The sequence below is a fragment of the Canis lupus genome, chromosome 1 (genome assembly GCF_003254725.2).
Source record: "Canis lupus dingo isolate Sandy chromosome 1, ASM325472v2, whole genome shotgun sequence".
In the NCBI taxonomy this organism is placed as follows: domain Eukaryota; kingdom Metazoa; phylum Chordata; class Mammalia; order Carnivora; family Canidae; genus Canis; species Canis lupus.
This window is the reverse complement of record NC_064243.1, coordinates 110,663,573-110,680,403: the sequence shown is the minus strand read 5'-3', so window position 1 is coordinate 110,680,403 and position 16,831 is coordinate 110,663,573. Positions and strand designations below refer to the sequence as shown.

Genomic DNA, 16,831 nt, shown 5'->3' with positions numbered 1-16,831 from the left:
GGGACCCCGGCCCCCGACCCCGCCCCCTGCCCCCCCACCAGCGCCGGGGCCCAGCCGCCGGGGGCGCCGCGGGTCGGGAGGGGGCGGGCGCGGGGCGCGGCGCGGGCGGGACGCTCGGAGGGCAGCACCGCGGGGCGGCGGGAGCGGCGGCGGGTCCAGGAAACCCCTGGGGCGGACGGGTGGCCCCGGGGGGGCCGGGGGCGGGGAGGCGGGCGACCGGCACCGCCCCGGCCGACAAAAGTCCCTTCAGTTCAGCCGGCGGCAGGGGAAGTCCCGGCGCCCGGCGCAGCCACCCTCCGGTGCCGCCGAGCCGAGCAGCGCTCCGGCCGCCCGCTCGGCCGCCGTCTCCGGCGGCCCCATGCCCCGATGCCCCGCGGGGGCCATGGACGAGGGGCCCGTGGACCTGCGCACCCGGCCCAAGGCCGCCGGGCCCCCGGGCGCCGCGCTGCCGCTCCGCAAGCGCCCTCTGCGCGAGCCCTCCCCGGAACCCGCCGCCCCCCGCGGCGCCGCGGGCCCAGTAGTCGGCCCGGATCCCCTGGGCGGCGGCCCCGACTCCCCGGCGGTCCCCGCGGCCCCCCACGGACTGGCCCGGCCAGAGGCGCTTTACTACCAGGGTGAGTGGCTCCCACGGGTCCGGGCCAGGTGGGGGTCAGACAGGGCGCAGGGTCACCAGAGCCAGGCAACAGAGATCAGGATGCAAATACAGGGGCTCCCCAGGGAGCTGAGAAACAGGGGCGACGGAATCCAAGGTCCCAAGGACCTCGGGCTCTGGGGAGCTGCGAGGGAGCAGGGCCTGAGGTCCCGGGGACACGGTCATGGGAACCTCAGGGAGCAGTGCCTTCCGACATAGATATGGGGGTCCCAGGACACCGGGTGTCAGGGGGTCCTGGGGGACAGAGCCCAGTCTGAAAGCCACGATAGGAAGACCCAGGGGACAGTGCCCAGCAGGACAGATAGGGACAGATTCTTGCGGAATCAAGGGGGCAGAGCCTATAGTCCCAAGAACACAGTTATAAGCTCTTTAGAACCCAGATATTGAGGATTATAAAGACTCAGTGCTTTGGCCCAAGAAACTGGGGTTCCTGGCATCCAGGTATGTGGTGTCAAAGGAAGTCAGAGAAACAGTGACTCGGGTTCTAAGAAGTCAGATATGGGAGGTGTCAGCACATCAAAATCTCAGGAACCATGATCTCAGGGACTGGTGGGAATCAGGAGAACAGAGTTTAAGCACCCCAATATCTGGAATCACAAGGATCCAAGGAAACAGACGCAGATAGTAGGGGTCCTGAGGAGCCAGCAGGACAGAGAATCTGGGGTCCTGGGCACCAGTTATGTATGGTCACACAGGCTCAAGGTCTCATTGGAGGTCACAAAGTCAGGTGGCCACAAAGTCAAGGCTTGGGAATGGAGGGTTCTAGGAATGGGGGGCAGGACCGGGCGATTCTGGGAGTGAAGGATTTAGGGTCAGGATGAAGAATTAAGGGGTGTCCAGGCAAAAAGCTGCAGGACACCAAGGCCCGGTACTGGAGATACAAGGGTCTGCAAACTTGGGGGTGCATGAATGGGGGCCCCCAAAGATCAGGAGATGAGAGAGGAGGCCAAACAGCATTCTCCCTGTCTCCATCCCTGATCTCAAGGAAGGGGCATCCCTTACCACAGCTGTCCCCACATCACCCATCCCTGAGTGGCCCCAAAGCTGCAGAAAGCCCATGCCTAGTGCCTCCAGACTTTGGCCCAGTTCCTGCACCTTCCACACCATCAGAGTAGAGCAAGTTAGAAAACCTCAGGGTGTGCATCAGGAGGCTTGCCACTGCCTCCTCTTTCCCATTCCCTGCATGAGAAGCCAGGCCTCAGTTTTCCCCATCTGTGTGATGGGTGGATATGGCTTCAACTGCTGCCATGGTTGGCATCTGACATTGTTCGTCTCCTTCTGACCCACCCACCCTTCTCCCCAACTCTCTACACAGTCACCCAACACCCAGTGTTTCATCCATTCTTACTTCCCTCAGCCACAAATTTACTAGGCAAACAGGCCCTCAGGTCCCCCTGCTGGGTGATGATGGGGCTCAGGCCTGTCCTTAAGGAACTCTGCCTAGGAGGAGATGGGGAGTCAGACACATGAAGAGATAAGTGATAATGACAGTGACCAGGGCTCACGGAGGACAGTGAAGGGGGAAGCTGCTGGACCCCAGATGGATGTGAAAGGCCACTTTGTCTTGGGCCTTTCGGGCCTGGTATGAAATGCAAAAGGGACCTTAGCAAACAGGGCAGCAGGAGCGAAGGTCTGGAGGTAGGGGGCGGGTTGAGGGTCTGTGAGCTTGGCCTCACCCTTGTCCTTCCTTCTGTCCAGGACCTTTACTTCCCATATACCCCACCCCGAATATGGGCTCCCTCTTCCCTCTCCTGAACCTGCCTACACCCCTGTACTCCATGGTGTACTCCATGGAACATCCCTTGTCGGCTGACATCGCTGTGGCCACCCATGCAGATGAGGACGGAGACACGTGAGTAAAGCCCCCCCCCCCATAAATGGAAGAGCCAGCCCTCCGCCCACCTCACCCACCACCACACAGGGGCACTCAGCTTCCTCTCTGAAAAATGGGCAACCTGAGCGCTTACCTCCTAGGACTGTTTTTGAAGCAGGCAGCTACAAAATTTTTATCCAAATCCAAGCATGAGAGGGGCGCCCGGCTGGCTCCGTCGATAGAACATGCAACTCTTGATCCCAGGGTTGTGAGTTCAAGCCCCACATTGGGTATGGGGATAACTTTTTTTTTTTAAGATTTATTTATTTATTTATTTACTTATTTATTCATGAGAGACAGAGAGAGACAGAGAGAGACGCAGAGACAAAGGCAGAGGGTGAAGCCGACTCCATGCAAGGAGCCAGACATGGGACTTGATCCCCGATCCTGGGATCACACCCTGAGCGGAAGGCAGACGATCAACCACTAAGCCACCCAGGCGTCCTGGGGATGATTTTTAAAAAATAAAATAATCAAAGGTACCCAAATATACCCCAAAATTCTTTTTAAAACTCCAAACAGGAGAAAGATATTTCATTGATTGATTTGTTATATATGAATTATACATGTTAAGCTCTTAGCACTGAGCCTGGTAGGTTATAAGAACTCAGTAAGTACTCATTAATTAATATCATTGCTATGATATACTTTATGTTAAACCCAGCACACGTACACACATAGAAGTAAAAATTGCGCAGAACAAGAGACCCCCTTAATAGATGGGATCTACTTTGTATTTTCTATTCTAGACTCTTCCACTGTTTCAGGGTCAGAGGTCAGTCGATTGATTTGAGGATCCCTTAAACCGATTTCACAAATTCCATAGTTCATCATCACCTGCAGTTGAAAACGTGCCCTTGAGGCAGCTGAGAACCCCTGCAAGGAAGGGTTTAGCTCTGTGCCCAGTGCATAGTCAGCGCTCAACACACTTGACCATCGATTATTACTTCTCCACCTAGGTTTGAATTTCAGCTGGCCACATTCTCACCGTTCTCGGCCAGAGTTTTCCCCTGTCAAAAACAAGAACTGTAAGCGTGTAAAAGTCTGTGAGGCACACAAGAAATCTCTTCTATAAAGCGCTTACCTGGGAATTGGTTTGGGGACTGGAAACCAAAGGTAGGGATGGAATGGACAGGCTCATTGCTGCAGAAAAAGGGGCCATCACTGGCCAACTTGTGACTTCACATCCCTGAGCCTCAGATTTTCCCTTTCTGGAAATCGGGGCTCATACAGGACCTATGAAAATTAGGATTCAGTGCAGTTGATGCCCATGCGCATAGAACATAGGCCAGGGCCAAGCACACAGTAGGTCCTCTATGCAGGGGGATGGGGTGTTCTAACAGAGCTCCCGGGGTGGTTGTGGGCCATCCTGTGAGTCCAAGCAGGAGAAAGTGCCCAAGATACCTAAAAGGCTGAATAAAACTAGTTCCCTCCCACTGTGGGTACCTCTGGGGTCATCTGTGAAATACATTTTATTTGTATCTGCCCCCAGGGGTGATTTGTTTGCAGCCTGCGAATGCAGGGTGCAGAAGGCCATTGGCACAACCAGCCTCAAATGCTGCGCCCCACCCGCCCTCCCCTGCCCTCCCCCGCTCTCCCCCCTCCCCTCCAAAGCAAACACTTCAGCCTCAGCTGCCTGTTGGGGGAAATCCCTTCCCGCAGAACTTGACCGCAGCCCAGCTGCTCTGCCTCCCCCACGTCAGCAGCCGTCACTCACTCGCAGCCTCCCCCTCCTGGCGTTCAATCTAACCTTAACCCCTTTCCGCTGGGGCCGAGACCTTACCGGAATGGACAGCTGGCTAGCCTGGGGGTGGGGGAGGGGGACACGCTGAGTCTGGGTCCCCAAAGCAGCAGAGCTTCGTGGGGAGCCTGGACTTCTAGGGACTCGAGAGAGCAAGAATCTCGGGGCACTGGGAAGGTAGAGAAGAGCAGAGGTCGGGGTACTGTATTCCTTGACCCCTGAGGCGTTAAGGAACAGCGTCCAGCGACTGGGAAAGCTGGTATCTGCAAAGAGTTAGGGCACCGTATTCGGGTCCTAAGAGATCTCGGGGGTGGATGCCGGGATATGGGGGATAGGGAGCCAGCTGGAGGCAGAGCTCAGAAGGGTGGAGTTCCAAAGGGGCCCTTAGGCTGGAAAACTTGGGGTCCTCCCCGCCACCCCCACCCAGGAAAGCTTGGTCTTTTTGTTTGGCCTCCCTCCTGCTCCACCCCACGCGAGGATGGAAGTGGGGGTGCCGGGGGTGGCCGGGGTAGATCCCCGGCGGGAGGCTTCCCTCCCCCGGGAGCAGGAAGCGGAGCCCCGCCCAGCAGACCTGTTACTGGAAGTCCGAGGGCTGGGCCGCCCCTCCCGTCCCCACTTCCTCCAGCCCCGCCCCACCCCCTGCAGCCCGCGCGTTTATGGGAACTCAGGCCTGGACGGTTTCTCTGAAATCATTCGCTCCCTCTGCCCTCACTTAACCCCGCCCGCCCCGAGAGGGACCCAGGCCAGGCTTCCTGGGAGATGGAGGGAGGGAAAGGAACCTTTCTCCGCCCACCCCCACCCCCCACACACACCCCAGGCCTAGGTCCGCCCCTCCCCCAACATTTTCCTTTTAAATTTGGCTTTCACGATTCGGGATCCAGGTTCCGCATTTCACCTGCAAAGCGCCTCTTGGGAGGTGGGCGCTATTGTGGGCTCTAAGGTACCAAGGAGAAAACCGGAGGGGCACGTGACTTTGCTCTAGCACAAACAGCTGCAACCCTGGCCTGGTTAGCCCCCCAAAGCCACCAGCCCCGGGAGCGGGGGCGGCGGGGGGCGGGGCGGGGGGGGGGGTTGAGGTTCCTGCACGATCTCTCTCCACCGTCACCCGTCACCGAAGCACTTAGAGAGCTAGTTTAAAATGCGGATTCTGGAAGCACATTTCACAATGGGAAGGTTCACCTGCCTTAGCATGGCTCTGGTTATTGGGAAATATTTTCCAGATCCATGCCAGTGGGGATGAAGGAAGAACTGGGCAGAAATGGGGCTGTTGGGAGTCTCAGCAGGGCCTTAGCTGTCCAATGGGGAATAGAGCAGCTGCTGTGGCCTCTAGAGATGGGGCCAGAAGACTAGGCCCTCTATGCCAGCACTGACCAGTCACTGGATGCCACGGGATGGCAGCTGCCCCCACTCATGACCCAGGCAAGCAGTGCTTTTCAGCAGAGGGTAATTCCCGGAGAGAGCTGATAGGCGACAACCTTCCCAGAAGCTGGGAGAGTGAGTCCTTTGGTCCGGAAGGAGGGAATCTGAGTTGTGCAGCCAGTGTCCAGAACAATGACTCCATCCCAGTACTCCCACCTCCCCTTTGGGCAAAAATTCCTCCACACAAATGCTTCTGGGTTGGAGGCTGAGCGTAACATGCAGTCACAACAGATGGAGAGTACTTCCCTGGGGCCCTAGAGAGAGGTGGGAACAAGCTCACCGGCCTCAAGGATGGCCAGGGATCACTGTGACGGATTCATTTATTCAGTGCATGTTTGTGGAGCACCTGCTCAGCACCAGCTGCAGTCCTAGGCACTGGGCAGTGACCAAAGCAGACAAAATGCCCTGCCCTGGTGGAGCTGACATTCTAGCTTCAGAGATTCAGACAGGAAACAAATAAACTACAATGTTGGGTGATGATGTAGAGGAAAATTAGGCAGGGGAGGGGGGAAGGGGAGGTGGCCATACCATTTTAGCAGAGGCCCAAATGAGGGGAACTACGCAGTGCAGATTATCTGGGGGATGACTGTTCCAGGCAGAGGGAACAACCAGTGCAAAGGCCCTGGGGGTATCTGGGGGATGACAGTTCCAGGCAGAGGGAACAGTCAATGCAAAGGCCCTGAGGGGCAAAAAAAAAAAAACAAAGGCCCTGAGGGGCAAGCATGCTAGTTTTGCTTGAGGAACAGCAAGGAAGCCAAGCAGAGTGAAGAGAGCAGATGGAGAAGAAATCAAAGGGATGGAAGAGGGGAGGCAAGATCACATGGGGCCTGTTTGGCCTTGATTCTGAGAGTTCTGAGCAGAAGCGGCACTTGACCTGATTTAGGTTGCAAAAGGGTCTCTCTGGCTGCTATGTGGGAGACAGACAGCAGGGCAGAGGCGGAAGCAAGGAGGCCAGTGAGGAGCGAACAGTCCAGGAGGGAGGTGATGGTGGCTGAACCGGGAGGGAGGGAGTGAGGGTCAGGAAAAGTGGGTGGATTCTGTATATACTTTCAAACTCCCCAGCACATGTTGGGAGTTAGCACCACTCAGCGTATGGAGGTGAGAGATGACCACCCCTAATGCTTGTGATCCCCCAGGCCACTCCACATTGCGGTGGTGCAGGGCAACCTGCCAGCTGTACATCGGCTTGTCAACCTCTTCCAGCATGGGGGCCGAGAGCTAGATATCTACAACAACCTGCGACAGGTGAGCCTGGGGGGCTTGGATCCGATGGAAGAGAGGACTAAGTCCTAGAAGCTGGGGATCCAGACTCGGAGATCCTCAGAGACAAGACTGGGGACACAGGTCCAAGCAGGTTCCTCATAGTCTCTGTTCCACAGACACCGCTACACCTGGCTGTGATCACCACACTGCCATCGATGGTGCGGCTCCTAGTGATGGCGGGTGCCAGTCCCATGGCCCTGGACCGCCATGGCCAGACGGCAGCCCACCTGGCCTGTGAGCACCGCAGCCCGACGTGCCTGCGGGCCCTTCTGGACAGCGCAGCCCCGGGCACCGTGGACCTGGAGGCCCGCAACTACGACGGTGAGCACCTACCCCGGCGCCGGTGGGGCTGTCTGGCAAGACCTGAGGTCCTTCTGGGGTCCAGCGCCCCTGGCCCAGGTTAACTGAGAATTCCTGTCCCTCAGGGCTCACCGCCCTGCACGTGGCCGTGAACATGCAGTGCCCCGAAGCCGTGCTGCTCTTGCTGGAGCGAGGTGCTGACATCGACGCGGTGGTGAGCAGGCGCGGCCGCGGCTCGGCAGGAGGAGCGTGGGGGCGGGGCTTGCGTGGGAGACCGCGAGTGGGTGGGGTGGGATTGAGGTGCTGGACCAAGAGCCTGGGATACGGGGCCGGCTGATTGGGCAGAGCTCGGAGAGGCTCAAAGAGCTTCCCTCCCTCCTGCAGGACATTAAAAGCGGCCGCTCCCCGCTCATCCACGCAGTGGAAAACAACAGCCTTAGTATGGTGCAGCTGCTGCTGCAGGTGGGTCGGCGCCCGCGCGGGCCTCTCCCCGCTCTCGGCCGCGGCACGCAGCCTGCGCTCCAGCTCTGGCCCCCGCTCTGGCTCCGCTTCCAGATCTGCCCCCTCCTTCTAGGCCTCGTTGTGTCAACCCTCTGCCTTCAGCCCCGAGGCTGCCCTCTTGTCCGGGGCCTTCTCGCTTGCCTTCCCCCGCCCCCAGAACGAGCCAGGCCCGCTGCAGCGACGACGGCCTTGCTCACCCTGCGTCCCGCGCTGTCCTTGCGCCCGCCTCGCCTCTGGACCTTCCCTCCCTCCGGGGGCGCCCCCACTCCGAGCGGCCGCGTCCAGCCCCGGGTGGTCAGCCCGGGCCCCGCCCCCGCCCCCTGCCGCGCACCCCCGCGGCGGCCGTCCCCGCCGTCCCCCCTGACGCGACCCTCCCGCCCCGCAGCACGGCGCCAACGTGAACGCGCAGATGTACTCGGGCAGCTCGGCGCTGCACTCGGCGTCCGGCCGCGGGCTCCTCCCGCTGGTGCGCACGCTGGTCCGCAGCGGCGCCGACAGCGGCCTCAAGAACTGCCACAACGACACGCCGCTCATGGTGGCGCGCAGCCGCCGGGTGAGTGCGCGGGGAGCGGGCGCGGACGGGACCCCGGGCGACGCCCGCCCCGCGAGAGCCCCGGTGAGAGCGAGCAGCGCGGGCCGGAGCCGCCCGGTGGTGACCCCCATCTTCCTGCAGGTCATCGACATCCTGAGGGGGAAGGCGACCCGGCCGGCGCCCGCATCACAGCCAGAGCCCTCCCCGGAACGCAGCGCCACCACCTCCCCCGAGAGCAGCAGCCTCCTCAGCTCCAACGGTGAGGACCGAGCTCCCTGCCACCAACCTCTCAGCGCCCCCCCCCACAACCCTCCAGGCCCCCACCCCTCCTCCCCCGGAACCCTCCAGGCCTGTGTACCCTTCCCTGCCCCCCTGGAACCCTCCAGGCCCCCTCCCCTCCTCAACCCTCCAGGCCCCCTCCCCTCCTCAACCCTCCAGGCCCCCTTCCCTCCTCCCCTGGAACCCTCCAGACCCCTTCCCCTCCTCCCCCCGGAACCTTCCAGGCCCCGTACCCTTCCCCAGACCCCCAGAGCAGGCCTAGCACCTTGTGTCCGGATCTGGTGCTCACCACTTTCTTCTCCCCACAGGTCTCCTTTCTGCGTCCCCCTCCTCCTCGCCCTCCCAGTCTCCTCCCAAGGACCCGCCTGGATTCCCCATGGCTCCCCCCAGTTTCTTCCTTCCTCCCTCATCTCCACCTGCCTTCCTGCCCTTCGCTGGGGTCCTCCGAGCCCCTGGCCGGCCAGTGCCTCCCTCGCCAGCTCCAGGAGGCAGCTGAGAGGGATGGGGGGGCAGATCTCAGACTCATGCGGAGGGACCTCCCTGCCCTGTGGGGTCAACCCTCCTAGAAACTGTGAAGACCTTACTCTGCCCCCCCCCTTCAGGACCAGGATTTGCACAGAGGCACAAGCATGTACCCATAAGCCCCCTCTTCTGAGCAAAGATATTCTCCTGCCTCCACTCAACTTGTGGCCCCCCCAGGCCTTTTACCCCTGTTATTCTCAGGCGCCAGTCCCCTGTCTGGAATTCCACCCAGATTCCTTCTCCTCCCCCAGAGCTGGTGGAACCAGGGAATAGTCACTCCCCTCCCCCCACCCCCCCAGCTGGGTGAGGAGGGGGAGATGGGCCATAGCCAGGCACTGATAACAATGTAAATTATTAGGCATTTTGGTTGGATTTCTTTTGTAATAAACTATTTTTGTACCATACCCAGGCTTGGCAGGGCCTCTTTCACGGGAGGTCTGGAGGAAGTGTGTTTGTGTGTGTGCACAGCTGTACGTCCTACCCAGCTGACTCCATGAGTGACCTTGTGGGTCTCAGACTGATGATGGTAATGATGGTACATGTGGGTGACCCTGGCACTTCTAGTTTGCCCATTCTGTTGTGTCACTGTGCCACCATTTCTGAGGACGACGTAGTGTGTGACATCCTTCCGGGGCACCATTTCGGATTCCATAGTGACCCCAGGTGTCTGCATGTGTGTGTGTGTGTGTTTTTATTTATTTATTCATGAGAGACAGAGAAAGGCAGAGAGACAGGCAGAGGGAGAAGCAGGCTCCCTGCGGGACTCGATCCCAGGACCCCAGGATCATGACCTGAGGTCATGGCAGAGGCTCAACAACTGAGCTACCCAGGTGCCCCTTGTATGTGTGTTTCTGAGGTTTGTGGGTCCCAGTTGGGGAGCTGACTGTCATGTGATTGATGGTCTCTGGGCCTGTGTGTATGTGTGTGTGTGTGTGTGTAGCAGTTGTGAGTGTTCCCAACATTGAAACCTGTGGTCATCGTGTGATTCTTTGTATGACTGCCTTGCTTGGTCCACCGTGTGTTTGACTCAGCAATTCCAGAGCCCCCCTGACATAACAATGTTTGGGTCTTAACTCTGTGGATGTGTCACTTCTTTATCACACTTAACATTTGTATTCATCTCCCATCACCCCTGTCACAAAGCACCACCAATTTAGTGGCTTAAAATAACGGATTGATTCACTTACAGTTCTAGAGGTCAGAAGTCCGAAATCAGTTTCATTGGCCCAATGTCAAAGTGTCAGCAGGGCTGTTTCCTTCTGGAAGCTCTAGGGGAGAATCCACCTCCTTGCCTTTTTCAGCTTCTAGAGGCTGCGTTCCTTGTCTCATGGTCCCTTCTATCACTTTGACCTCTTGCTTCCATCTGCACTTTTAAAAAGATTTTATTTATTTATTCATGAGAGAGAGACATGGGCAGAGGGAGAAGCAGGCTTCCTGTGGGGAGCCCAATGCAGGACTCAATCCCAGGGCCCCAGGATCATGACCTGAGCTGAAGGCAGATGGTCAACTGCTAAGCCACACAGCCATCCCCCCCACCTTTTTAAAGATTTTATTACTAATTTATTTGATAGAGCAAAAGAGAGATCAGGAGGAAAGTGCAAAGGGAGAGAATCTCAAGCAGACTCTGTGCTAAGCACAGAGCCTGACATGGGGCTCAATCTTGTGACCCTGAGATCATGACGGATGCTCAACCCAGGGAGCCACCCAAGCGCCCCTTCATCCGCACTTCCACCCAGACCTCCTGCCTCCTTCTTAGAAGGACCCTGCAATTATACTGGACCCACTGAGATAATCTAAGTTCCTCTCTTCATCTCAAGATCCTTAATTTCATCACATCTGCAAAGTCTCTTTTGCCATTTAAAGTAACTTCCACAGATCGCAGGGATTAGAATATAGGGATCTTTCAGAGCCTTTATTCAGCCCACCCCATGCTTCAATCAGAAAAGCAACATTACTAGGAAGTGGGTATATGGATAAGAGACTTGTTACAGGAATTTGAACACCGGAAAGAAGATAGATGTAGGGTGGAGGAGACCGAGGACAAGCTGGCACCCCCAAGGAGGAACTCAAATCTACGTTGGTATCCACTGTCCCCAACCTTGATGAAAGGGGTGTCTTGTGGGAGAAGCTGGTCCAACCATGGTCCAATTCTATTGGCATGCGTGTGTGCATTTCTGAATGATGGTGAGTTCTTTTCTTTTCTTTCTTTTCTTTTCTTTTCTTTTCTTTTCTTTTCTTTTCTTTTCTTTTCTTTTCTTTTCTTTTTCCTTCCTTCCTTCCTTCCTTTTTCTCCGGGGCCTCCCTGAACCTCTGGCTCTTCTTTAAAAAAAAAAAAGGGAATCCCTGGGTGGCTCAGTGGCTTAGTGCCTGCCTTTGACCCAGAGCATGATCCTGGAGTCCCAGGATCGAGTCCCATGTCAGGCTTCTGTGTGGAGCCTGCTTCTCCCTCTGCCTGTGTCTCTACTTCTCTCTCTCTCTCTCTCTCTCTGTGTCTCTCATGAATAAATAAATAAAATCAAAGATTATTTATCTTTGATTTTATTTATTTATTCATGAGACACTGAGAGAGAGGCAGAGACATAAGCAGGTCCCATGCAGGGAGCCTGATGTGGGATTCAATCCCGAGACTCCAGGATCATGCCCGGAGCTGAAGTCGGATGCTTAACCGCTGAGCCACCCAGGCGTCCCAAACCTCTGGTTCTTCTTCTGTCTTGGCCACTGTGACATTTCTGCTGACACCACTCCATGACATGTTGTATCTTTGGGGCTGACTGCCTTAATATCTTCTTGGGAGACAATGTTAGGAATGACCGAGTGTATGAGCATGCACATGGGAGTGCGTACACATATGCACATGCATTCGCATGCACATGCTTTGGGGTGCACTCTCCCTGGGTGACCTATCCTGGTCCCTGACTTAGCTGGCTGTACGTCTTTGTATGTGTTTAGGACCATGTACCGGTGTTTCTGAGCCTGCTCCTGGGTCACAGCAGCCTTGCAGGTGCCTGACCTTGGAAGGTCCACTTGCTTCCTATGGGCTGCTGTAACAAATGGCCACAAACAAGGAGGCGTAAAGCAACAGAAAGTTATCCTCTCACAGTTCTAGAGGCCAGAGGTCTGAAATCAAGGAGTCGGCAGGGGCACACTCCCTCCAAAGGTGCCTTGCTCCTTCCAGCAGCTGCTGGGCCCCCATGTTCCAGCGTTCCTGGGCTCAGGGCTACATCTTCCTCCGCCCTCTCCTGGATGTGTCTGGTCTCCTCTGCTGCCTCCTGTAAGGACATGTATGTCAATGGATTTAGGGCCCATGTAGATAACCCAAGAGATCCTTCCCTTAATTGCATCTGCAAAGACCTTATTTCCAAGTAAGGTCATATTCGCAAGTTCCAAGGGTTAGGATAGGGATGTATTCTGGGGGGAGGAAGAACCACCATTCCCACTATGGAGGGTGACTGTTCGGCCCTGCAAGCTGCTGCATGTGAGAATTTCCTGTGCGATGATCCACACACACACATAAGGCCACTCACAATGAGTGTCTCTCCCACAGAGCGTCAGCCATGGGAGGGCAGTACAGGGCCTTCTTCCCTGCGGCCCCCCACAGCAGCCAGCACACTGCCTGGCATGAAGCATACCCTTGAGAAGTGATGGGTGGATGAATGAGCCTCCCCCACCCCCACCCCCTACTCTGGCCTCTGTGATTCTGGCTGCATCTAGTCTCATATCACCTTGTATGACCCCTTTGAGGGTATTCATAGAAACATAGGGGCTGGGCAGCCCAGGTGGCTAGGCAGTTTAGCACCGCCTTCAGCCCAGGGCCTAATCCTGGAGACCCAGGATCGAGTCCCACGTCAGGCTCCCAGCATGGAGCCTGCTTCTCCCTCTGCCTCTCTCTCTCTCTCTCTCTCTGTTTCTGAATAAATAAATAAAATCTTAAAAAAGAAAGAAAGAAAGAAAGAAACAAACAAACATAGGGACATCTGAGTGGCTCAGTTGGTTGGGCAATGCTTTGGCTCAGGTCATGATCCTAGGGTCCAGGGATCAAGTCCCACATCTGCTCCCTGCTCAGGGGGGAGCCTGCTTCTTTCTTCCTCTCCCTCTGTCCCCTCCCCCCCCCCCAGTTCGCGTGTGCTTTTTCTCTCTCAAATAAATACAATCTTAAAAAAAAAAAAAAAGAAAGAAACGTAAATATTAGCAGCCATTTACTGGCCATGACAACATCCATATTCCAGATGAAAAAACTGAAAGCCAGATTGGAAATCTCCTGTCCAAGCCCAGGTCTGTGCCTCCAAAGTCCATGCTCATAATCACGGGGCCCTCTCACCATGCAGAAAAGCCGTGCATGGTTGCAACTATTATTTTAACTGGACACGCAAGGCATGCACCCATGCACGCGTTGTGGGCTACTGGAAAGGATAACAAGCAGGTGTGGCATTGAGAGCACAGGGTCTGGAGTCAGGACTGAGTTCGAGTCTTGCCTTTCCATTTCCTGGCTGTGTGACCTTGATCAGATGACATCTCAGGCCTGAGCCTGTTTCCTCATCTGTAGAAAGGAGGCATAATAACGGTGCCACCATGCCAGTTTGTCAGGAGGATTTTTTTTTAAGATTTTATTTATTTATTTGACAGGGAGCGCACAAGCAGGGGGAGTGGCGGGGAGAGGGAGAGGGAGAAACAGGCTCCCCACTGAGCACAGGGCCCAACCTGAGGCTCAATCCCAGGACCCTGAGATCATGACCTGAGCAGAAATCAAGAGTCAGATGCCCCCCGGGGTGCCCCGAGTTGATGAGGATTTAATGGGAGTATGGGTGCCGGGCCTGGCCCATTATCCTAGAGTGCGTGCTGGGAATCTCCTCGTCCTTGTGAGTCCAGGCTGTGGGTGATGAGCCTCTTTGTGTGAGAGAAACTATCTCCAGGTTCAAGAGCTGAACCCAGCACTGACCCTGGTAAGTTACTTCTCTAAAACAAAGGATCTAGCTTCTCCACACACGGAAATCCCCTCTCAGCCTCCTGACCTTGGGACTGGGCGCGTGTCCTTACACACCCATCCCCCTTAACAACCATCCCTTCCCTTGCAGAAGAGCAGACTCAGGAGCGGGGAGGAGGTCCCCATACAGGGTCTCTAGCCCCCCAGACCTCACAGGATTAAGCACACACCCCTCACCCACTGCTACCAAGCCTGCTCACCTTGTCTCTGACAGTCAGCCCTAACATTCAAAAGCCAAAAGTCACATTTTCAAATGCATTTCTCGGGGGGCCCCAGCCCCTGCTACAAAGTTTCACTTACTATCACCACCTTGGGTAAATCCAGACACTCAGTCAGAGAATGTCTCTTCCAGGTGCATGTGTGAAATCTGCTAAATCATCGATGCCAGTGCCATTCCCGAGAAACGAATTTAAGAGCGTGCCAATGAAGCAGAACACATCTGCTGGTTAGGTGTGTTTGCAGACCCTCACGTAAGCCACGCCTCCATTTTACAAAAAGAGAAACTGAGGCCATGGGAGGGTAAAAGTGACTCGGTGAGCTTATGGGTCCAGGATTCTGGGATTCATCATAACCAAGCGATGGAATTTGTCACCAGTCATGGAATGACCAACATCCTGTGCCTTCTGAGATGCAGTCTGGGTCTATGCACCCAGACGGACACGACATCTCTTCTGGAATATTCTTGCCACCAAAATCTAATGATGAGGAAATATCAGATAAACTCAAAACCCAGGGGGACATCTTACAAAAGAACTGACCTGGCATGTTAAAAAATGTCAACCTTGCAAAACACAGAGAAAGTCGGAACAATCATACCAGACAGAGTCGAAGAAGACAGTAAACTGAATCCAACTCACAGCCTTGGTTTGGATACTGGGGAGAAAAAAACGTTTTGCGAGGAAGGATAGTTTGGAGGCAAAACTGGTAAAGTGAGTCTAGGCTGCACTGTTAGACACCAGTCCTGTACGGCGGTCAAATGTCCTGATTTTATGGACATATGTCTCAGACTTGTGTCTGAGAACATCCTTATGAGTGGAAATATAAGTGTTTAGGGGCAAAGGGGCTTGATGTCTGAAACTCACCCTCCAATAATAGTTCAGAGGGGAGAAAAGCAGAGAGAGCCAATGATAGAGCACACGAGCAATTGTTAACAATTGGTGAATCTGGGTGAAGGCCACATGAGAAGTCTTCGTCCTGTTGTTGCTACTTTCCTAGAAGCTTAAAATGATTTCAGGGGACGCCTGGATGGCTCAGAGGTTGAGCATCTGCCTTGGGTTCAGGTCGTGATCCTGGGGTCCTGCATGGGGCTCCCCACAGGGAGCCTCCTTCTCCCTCTGCCTGTGTCTGTGCCTTTCTCTCTCTGTGTCTCTCATGAATAAATACATTAAATCTGTTTTTTTTTTTTTTTAAAAAGGGCAGAGCCAGTGCTCTTTAAAAAAATAATAAAATATGGGGATTCTTGGATGGCTCAGCGGTTTGGAGCCTGCCTTTGGCCCAGGGCGTGATCCTGGAGGCCCTGAATCGAGTCCACATCAGGCTCCCTGCATGGAGCCTGCTTCTCCCTCTGCCTTTCTCTCTCTGTGTCTCTCATGAATAAATAAATAAAACATTTAAAATAAATAAATAAAATGAAATCATTTCCAAAGAGAAAAAATGATTGCAAATTAAAAAGTCATGGTTTAAAAGTTGAAGGTTCAAGGCTTTGTGTTTCCATGAGTATCTAAATCTGTCATGCATTTGTGGTCAGAGTTTCAGGAGCTGGGAGGGTGAATTTGCTGCTTCAGACAAGGCTTCGGGGCACGACCCGGGCCTTGGGGCGTGGTCAGGGGGCGTGACCAGACGCAGAGGCCTGGCTGGGATGAAGAGCGGGCTGCAGCCTGAAGGGCGGTCGGAACCTTGGGGCGTGGCCAGGGCCCCGGAGGTGTGGCCAGGGTCTGGGGGCGTGGCTTGAGAGACTTTCCCAAGGGAGGAGGTAAGTTTGTACTTGGAGCGCCCTCTCGTGGCTATACTGGGGCCTGGCCTCCACACTGTTTTATTTTTTATTTTTATTTATTTATTTATTTTTAAAGATTTTATTCCCTGTGGGGAGCCCGCAGGGGAACTCGATCCCAGGACCCCGGGATCACGACCTGAGCCAAGAGCTGACACTCAACCACTGAGCCACCCAGGTGCCCTGGCCTCCGCTTTTTTTTTTTTTTTAATATTTTATTTATTTATTCATAGAGATGCAGAGAGAGAGAGAGGCAGAGAGAGAAGCAGGCTCCACAAAGAGAGCCCGACGTGGGACTCGATCCAGGGTCTCCAGATCACGCCCTGGGCTGCAGGCGGCGCTAAACCGCTGCGCCACCGGGGCTGCCCTGGCCTCCACATTTAAAAAAAAAACACTTTATTTTTCAGAAATTAAAAAAAAAATCTTTTTTTTTAAATTTATTTATGATAGTCACAGAGAGAGAGAGAGAGAGAGGCAGAGACAGCAAGCTCCATGCACCGGGACCCCGACGTGGGATTCGATCCCGGATCTCCAGGATCGCGCCCTGGGCCAAAGGCAGGCGCCAAACCGCTGCGCCACCCAGGGATCCCAAAATATATCTTTATTGAGATGTAATGCATACACCATACAATTCAACTATTTAAAGTGTACAATTCAGGGGATCCCTGGGTGGCTCAGCGATTTAGCGCCTGCCTTTGGCCCAGGGCGTGACCCCGGGGTCCCAGGATGGAATCCCACATCCGGCTCCCTGTGTGGGGCCTGCTTCTCCCTCTGCCTG

The 16,831-nt window shown here is 55.3% G+C and overlaps 1 protein-coding gene and 1 long non-coding RNA gene across 2 annotated transcripts; one reads left to right on the top strand and one right to left on the bottom strand.

The window, feature by feature from the left end:
* The first annotated feature begins 226 nt into the window (after positions 1-226).
* On the top strand, positions 227-9,486 carry BCL3 (BCL3 transcription coactivator). The gene is made up of 9 exons (XM_025424713.3): positions 227-614; positions 2,351-2,504; positions 6,822-6,930; positions 7,065-7,269; positions 7,374-7,462; positions 7,633-7,710; positions 8,135-8,302; positions 8,423-8,540; positions 8,869-9,486. Exons 1-9 carry the CDS (start codon positions 359-361, stop codon positions 9,054-9,056), a joined length of 1,365 nt encoding a protein of 454 aa, XP_025280498.1. The 5' UTR covers positions 227-358; the 3' UTR covers positions 9,057-9,486.
* Positions 2,818-4,096, bottom strand: LOC118353821 (uncharacterized). Its single transcript, XR_004813224.2, has 2 exons — positions 3,610-4,096; positions 2,818-3,535 (listed from the first exon to the last, which is right to left on the bottom strand). It is a non-coding gene; the product is annotated as an uncharacterized LOC118353821 (long non-coding RNA).
* Positions 9,487-16,831: the final 7,345 nt, after the last annotated feature.

Bases quoted from the DNA above. Each gene is read 5' to 3' on its own strand.
- BCL3 (XM_025424713.3), top strand. From the start codon at position 359: ATGCCCCGATGCCCCGCGGGGGCCATGGACGAGGGGCCCGTGGACCTG. The intron at 7,270-7,373 runs GTGAGCACCTAC...CCTGTCCCTCAG, and splicing joins GGAGGCCCGCAACTACGACG to GGCTCACCGCCCTGCACGTG. The intron at 7,711-8,134 runs GTGGGTCGGCGC...CCCGCCCCGCAG, and splicing joins TGGTGCAGCTGCTGCTGCAG to CACGGCGCCAACGTGAACGC.